The sequence below is a fragment of the Penaeus chinensis genome, chromosome 40, assembly GCF_019202785.1.
Source record: "Penaeus chinensis breed Huanghai No. 1 chromosome 40, ASM1920278v2, whole genome shotgun sequence".
Lineage (NCBI taxonomy): Eukaryota > Metazoa > Arthropoda > Malacostraca > Decapoda > Penaeidae > Penaeus > Penaeus chinensis.
Window position 1 is genome coordinate 429,964 of NC_061858.1, and position 7,500 is coordinate 437,463.

Consider the following 7,500-nt stretch of genomic DNA (forward strand, 5'->3'; position numbering starts at 1 on the left):
TCTAGAAGTTACGCAGGTAATTGGAGCTGTCGAATGGGATGACAAATCTGTCACTTTTAGATCAATCTGTGGTGGGGTTAGCGGGTCCATTAGAGGTGATGACAATTAGCCGTATAAGTGAGAAATAAAATCCCAGATTAATAACAGAACGGACTGGAGGTCCGGGACGCCCTTCGGGTCCAGCCAATTATGTAATGGTTCTTGACACTGACATGAAGGAGCCATGACATTGCGTATGCCTTAACATGGTTCAGGAAGCACCTCAAGGGGCACCAGGCGAAGGCTGCCAGCCCGCGCCCCGGCCTGCCCTGCGGTCCCCCCGGAGCCCGGCTGGGCCTGGCAGCCTGCAGCCCCGTCGGCGCCTCGGGTCGGGAGCTGGAGCAGGGGGGGCGGGGTCGGGGGAGGAGGCATTGCCGCGGGCTTGGGGGGACTGCGAATCACTCGGCCGGGAGGCATTTTACAAAGTGGCCTTATGAAATGATAAGTTCTGAGTAAAACCAATTGAGGATAGTAAGTTTTGATGTCAGTTGCCTTTAAGAACAATTGAAAAATGTTGGGGTTTTAAGAATACTTTTCAGAGACGATGCAAGGTCACAGCCGAGGGAAGAGCGACAGGAACTTCTCGCTGTGAGGTAGTGTTGCTGAATGGCAAGTGAGCGGGATGTCTTGCCTGAATTGCCAAAAGCTCTTGGAGGTTAGAGTCAGTGGGCCTTTAGGAAGGGGCTCTTGCAATTTTTTCACTGTTATGAGGGTGTGTCATCCATGAGTCATGTCTGGGCAGTACGAGGCTCAGGGAAGAAATGATCTGTGTGCAAGAACTTATTCCAGCCGGGAAACTCAAATAATACAAAAGTATAGAAAAAATGATACAAATAACAGTGTTACTAATTGTTAACAAATGACAAATGTGAACTTTGGAAAATGGCAAAACAGTTATAAGTGAGTATGCAGAAAAAGAGTTGACAGCATTGCAGAGACAAGGCACAGAGTCTTGCCATGGTGCACGATTGCTTGTGTAGGCCAGACCTACAAATCACACCGGCAAGAGTTGCCACTCAAGTAAGCCTGATGCACAGAGTTTGTCCACTTGTGAGCCATTAGGCACCTGAAACCAGTGGGTTGATAAGTACCCCATGAGACACATGTTTCATATACCAGTGAATATTAGAAATGTTCTAAGTTATTATTTCTTAGTGTATATATTTCTTAGGAGAAGGGTTTATCTACTGTATCTGTTTATGTAAGTAGAAATCACAACAAATATATATCTGTTTTTACCCCTACATATATGATTATATGAAGCACTTGATAAAATAAATTTCACATGTAGTTTTCTCATTTATTGTTTGTAATTTTTACAGTAGTCTGAAGAATGGAATTATTTGTGTGGTGAAGAGTGTCTTATTTTTTTCAGACACTTTGTTTGAAAAGTAAAAAGATGTGAGATCTGAAGATGAAATTTGAAAGGATTTCAAAATTGATTTGCCAAAATAAAATTCTGCCAATAGATATACTTCTGTTTAAATTTTTAAGAACCAAGTTCTGGAATTTCCTAGCAACTTGATGGCAGTACAGAACTTGGTACTATACTCAGCTTTTTGACTGAGGTGAAGATGCACTGGGCAGATTGGTGATGACTGATTTCAGTTTGACAGATTGGTGACTGGGTAATTGTTTACGAAGTGACCATACCCCAGCCAACAACCTTGAGGCACTCTAAGGAATGCACAACCAGGGGGCTTTACCCTAGGACCCCTACTCAACCACCTTATTTCTCTAACTGGGGCTCTGATCCTAGATCTCCATCCAATCACTATTGACTATCTCTGCATGGTATTTGTTACAACCTATTTTCTTCCTTTCTGATTTTATTTTTTGCCTGGCAGATTATTTTATGTATCAGTGAATGTAGTTTTTTCTGATCTTAACCCCTACACTCCTTATGACAGGACCATCACATCATGAAAAAATTTGGCTTGAGGGGTGGTTGACGTGAACATGCCATCATGGGAATATTGACTGTGGGCTGGGGTGACCTGAATGTCCCTTCATGAGCGATTCGGCTGAAGGCGGTGGCAATGGGAAAGAGTGCACAGTGCTCTTGGAGGGTGATTTGACTCATTTGGCACTTAGGAAGGGCCTTTTGCAATACTTTCAATGATAAATGAGTGTGGAATGTAATGTCTGTGAGCTATGACTGGAAGAGCGACGGCCCATTGAGGATGGTATTTCCTGGCTCAGGATCCTATTTCTAGGTACTGTGGGCAGCAGTACTGGCTGTATTACAGAAAATTTCAATATAAAAAAAGAATTAAGAAAATCCATAAATAAGAAAATAATAATGATAATGATAATGATAATGATAATGATAATGATAATGATAATGATAATGATAATGATAATGATAATGATAATAATTGTTGTTGTTGTTGTTGTTGTTGTTGTTGTTGTTGTTGTTGTTGTTGTTGTTGTTGTTGTTGCTGTGGTTGTTGTGGTTGTGGTTGTTGTGGTTGTTGTGGTTGTTGTTGTGGTTGTTGTTATTGTTATTATTATTGTTATTGTTATTGTTATTGTTATTGTTATTGTTATTGTTATTGTTAGTATTGCTATTATTATTATTGTGTTATAGACTACCTAGGAAGATGATATAGACTCTGTAAAAGGAAAACGGCCTGTTATCATCTAGATAAAGCAAATTAAATGACAAATATAGACATTGGAAAAGGGCATTTGATAACTTATAGGTCAGTGATGATAGATGACAGGATGGTGATAGTTATTTGATAATTGTTAGGTTGGTCATGATAACTGCTTGATAACTCAGAATTAGTGATAATGATTATTTGAAATATAAAGATATCATTCACACAGCATTCAGTCAGTTATCACCAATGTCTAGTGGCTCTTTGCCTCAATAAAAGAAAGAAAGAAGGAAGAAAAGAAGACCTTGAGTTGAAGTAAGTAGGTCTTTGTCCCCTTTGCTCTGTCTTTTAAAGGGATTGACTTGGCGTACTATATATGTCACATCTGATATATTTATTTGTATTTATATTGCTTACTGTTACATCAAAACAAAGCAACTTGACATTTACTGTATTTTTGGACTGTATTTAGGTTAAACTCACTCTGTTGCAATACAAATTATATACCTCATTTGCATTGCAAATTTTTTGATATGTCAGCTGCAGATATTTGATGATTTTGCAGAATCTTTGTTTGCGGATATTTATTTTGGTGCAGCAATACGGATGCATGAATCTCAGTGCTAGCTGTAACAGAGACTAGTATTAGAAGTAGTCCTTTTTTTTCTGAAAAGATCAAAAAAGGTTTGTAAAGGAGTTATTATTGTGGCTGACAATTATCATATGTATATTTTTTATATGTCATAAATGCTGGATTGATATCTCACTTTTAAAATTTCTATTCAGTAAGTAACAAATTAGGATTTTGCTTGATAACTTTTTAATAATATTCTTATTGGAAACTTAAATATCTGTTTTGGTATAGTGTACATTGTCTTGGTATATTGTTTGCTTTTCCAGTACAAGGTACTGGCAAACATTTATTAGAAGCTTAAAACTCATTTTCATGAATTGAATTTAAAAACATTTATCCTAAGCCACTTATTTTTATTGTCGCTTATATAGTGTGATAAGGGTTTGAGAAGTTACATCATAATCTGTCAAATTTGCAGGAAAATATATCATTTTTTTTTTTTACAATTTTGTGTTAGAGTAAAAGTGTAATCTCAGTGATATGTCAATCACCTGGACTGCATAATCAAAATTTGTTTATTCAGTTTTGCCTTCAATTTCCTGCCCTATTCATCTATTAGTGTTTATGCACAAAACAATAATGAAGAATTTTGTGGCTTGAGATAAGACAGCATTTACATGTGGCATTTTAGAATAAAGGCTGTTTTATTTCCTAACCCCTTTTTGGGTGAATTATTTACTCTAGACATGTTCCTCAGTGGATGGGAAGTGAATTTGGATATTAACCCCTTGCTGAAGGGAATAGCTGTAGCCACTGTAGCAGCTCGACCCCCCGACCTGAAGTTTAGCATAGTTTCCCAGGTTGGGTCACACCAGGTCCACCGGCATGTCCTCACTCATTGGACAGTGGGCTCCCCTTGTTCCCTGCGCGATTACGCAGCGCACGTGTACTTGAGCTGCAGAAGCTGGAACCAAGATCAGCAATGCCCGATCCTGTAGCAGAGCATGACAACAGCAGCAGCAGGACTGCCCAGTCCTTAGCCAACTCATAGATCTCCAATTTCAGCCTCCAACACCTAGCCATGCCTGTGGGCACTCACACCCACAACAATCACTCCCCAAAGAGATAAGACACCAGTCCAAATAGTGCAACAATACCATCTACTATACTGCCATGAGAAATGTTGGCCATGTGCCGGGTATGGTTCCAGCCATCATGACACACACTTGCACTTGTGCAAGAGTGCATAGTGGGCTTTCTGAGCCGGCCACGGGCAACAAAGACTGGGAGACTCCTCCAACAGTTTCCAGTAGAATTGCTCGACAGTGAATTTTTGGCCCTGTGTCATTGGGTTAAAATGGATATTCAGATAATGTCAATAGAAATAAGTGCAGCAATGTATATGTAGATGTGTATGCTTTATTTTATATTTTGTTTTCATATTTTACAGTGCATTTTTTTTTACAAGATTTGAACTTAAAAACCAGTCCATCAATGAAACTGTAAAAGGCATTTTTTGTGTCTGCAGGAGTGAAGAAACATGTCCAACATCCACGTGGGTCTGCCATACCCCGGGGGTGTAGTGGATCACTCAAGTAATCTGGCTCATGACATTGGTGCTCTGTACCTCAACGATGAGTACAGTGATGTAACACTGCAAGTTAATGGACAGACTTTTCATGCACACAAGGTCATATTGGCAGCTCGCAGCCAGTACTTTAGGTTTGTAAATTGAGTAATAAGTATTTGAATATCTTTGTAAGATAATTCCCATAATTCTTATTATATGAACAAAAGGAAACTGTAATGTTCATATGAATGATAAAATACTATTTTACAATTTTACAGAGCTCTCCTGTTTGGTGGTCTTCGTGAATCTCATCAGACTGAAGTAGAGATCAAAGACACAAATTTAACAGCTTTTAAAGTCTTGCTAAAGTACATATACACTGGTTGGGTTAGCCTCAACTCAGAGAAGGTAAGAAAAACTAGATGAAAGGTAACTCAGTGTAAAGTGAGATTACCATTTTGGATATTTCCTGAATACTGGTAGTCATACTTGATTATAGAAAATGAACTTGAAATTTTATGAAGATAGAAAAACCCATTTTTTATATGATTTTGTTAACATTCATTGTAAATAAGGGAGTCATTTGGTAAGAGGAAGGTAGCAAAATCTCCTGGTTTTACAATGGCACCATTAATGTTCTTATTTTATATGCTTATAATATTTGAGTTAAATGTAAGGTAACTAGAATTTGACTTTAATACAGGTTTGTTTGTTTCTTTTCTGCAAAGCAAGACACAATCAAATATATACATGAAAAATGTATTTCTTGTAGTGAAAATGTACTTTGTTTTCATGAGTAACTGCATTTAGGAACGTCTGATGGTAGAGGCTGGTTTCTTTTTCTTATTTAACCCCTTCCCGATGGGTCACGCTGTGAGGAGTCAAAACAAACCGCTCGGTCTGTTGCGAGCAGCTGTATGCTGCGGCGGCGCACCAAAGCACTATGAGCCGGAGATTCGGCTCGATGTACCGAACTCCCACACTCAAAGTTGGCGCGTTGCCATTGATCTCCAGAGCGTAGAGTTTTTTTTAAGTTTTCTTCACCTGTCATCAAGGGGTTAATATTCAATGCTTTTGATATAGGTTGTCATACTCAATTATTTGCAATGTGTGAAGGATTTAAAATCTCTTGAATTGGAGCATTAGAAACCAGTTCAGATATATATTATATGAGATTTTCCTCAAAGAATCAAGTATATAGCATAGATGCAGGAATCATATAGTTCTTGAGAATATGTACATAAAGTTCAGTCACATCTGATTATGAGTTTCATGATATTGATTATTATTTTACTCTTTAAGTACAGCAATTTTCTTTGTCTTTATTGTTTAACCCATTATGGGTAGTCTCATTGGCAGGAGGACAAAACTTTATGTCACTGTATGTAGGTTTTAGTAAAATAATCTCAAGTACAAACCTGAACAAGACATAGTGAGGGTATACTAATATATATGGCATTGTTTGGGCTCTTTCTTCTAGCTTCCAGTTTACCCTCACTATGTCTGGTTCAGGTTAATACTCGAGAATATTTTCCTGAAGCCAACACAGTGCTGATAAAGTTTTGTCCTCATGATTGTGAGTTTCCTGTTGTTGATGATAGCTTTTGAGTACAATCTCCTTTAGTTCTATTGCAGCTGACACTTCGAAAATTTTTGTTGGATCTGGCTTTTGGATCCTGAGTGTGGCCCTCACTGGGAAATAAATAGAGAAAAATGTCCCATCAGTTTTTAAAAGCTGATGATCTATTGAGGTGACTCAGCTGCAAGGAGATCAAAGCACCTTGGACTTTTGGGTTTAAAAGCTTGTACTTTCTTGAGGGGACTAATTAGATATGAAGATTTTGTTACTTTATGTAAGGATGGCTTTGGCACAAGATTACCCATGTTGAACACTTCCCCTCTATGACAATAAGATTGTATAATGAGGTTGATTCTTTGCATTTATACATCTGTTTTCCAATTTTTCAGGAAGAAACTGTCTTAGATATCCTAGGCTTGGCTCACCAGTATGGCTTCGAGGATTTGGAATCCGCCATCTGTGACTACTTAAAAGACACACTTTGCATTCTCAATATTTGTGTGATATATGACATGGCTTCCCTTTACAATCTCTCAAATCTGAAGGCTGTGTGTGAAGATTTCATGGACAAAAATGCACTATCCATTCTCAACCATGAGTCTTTCTATTCCCTTTCACCAGTAAGATGGTTTCAGACGTTGTGCATGATATATATATATGTTTAAGATATATGCAATTTGTCATTACTTGTTTGAATATTTACACAGATTGTTGTAAAGTGTATATTTGTATACTATTGGTTCCCTTTGAAGTTAGATATCAAGGCAGTTTGTGTTTGTGATAAAATACATTACATTTTATTTTGCATTAACTTTTGTTTGATACATGAATTGATATGAATATGTAATACATTATAACAATTAATATGATGGAATCTTAGTAACTAATCTTGTTTTTCAGACTGCTTTAAAGGCAATTATAAGCCGTGATTCCTTCTGTGCTCTTGAAGTCCACATTTTTCAAGGGGTTCATGAGTGGGTGGAGCGGAACTCGGATCTCTCACAGGAACAAATACAAGACATTCTCTCTCAAATTCGTCTACCTCTCATTAGTCTCACAGTAAGTTTTTGATTTATGTGTATAAAAGTAGAATATGGTTATTTGGTTGTCTTTTTTTTCAAGATGCAAACAACTG

At 37.7% G+C, this 7,500-nt stretch overlaps 1 protein-coding gene across 2 annotated transcripts in view; it reads left to right on the forward strand.

Annotated features, from left to right (window-relative positions):
• LOC125047062 (BTB/POZ domain-containing protein 9-like) overlaps positions 1-7,500 on the forward strand; it is a 16,943-nt gene that overhangs the window by 100 nt on the left and 9,343 nt on the right. The window contains exons 1-5 of one of the 2 annotated variants that reach the window (XM_047645130.1): positions 1-16; positions 4,745-4,938; positions 5,065-5,194; positions 6,755-6,985; positions 7,266-7,424. The exon at positions 1-16 is cut by the window's left edge and continues 100 nt beyond it. In XM_047645130.1, coding sequence (XP_047501086.1) covers positions 4,757-4,938; positions 5,065-5,194; positions 6,755-6,985; positions 7,266-7,424 — 702 coding nt within the window. In that variant the 5' untranslated portion in view covers positions 1-16; positions 4,745-4,756. Of the gene's footprint in view, positions 17-4,666; positions 4,939-5,064; positions 5,195-6,754; positions 6,986-7,265; positions 7,425-7,500 lie in introns of both variants that reach the window. The other variant, XM_047645131.1, reaches the window with a different exon arrangement.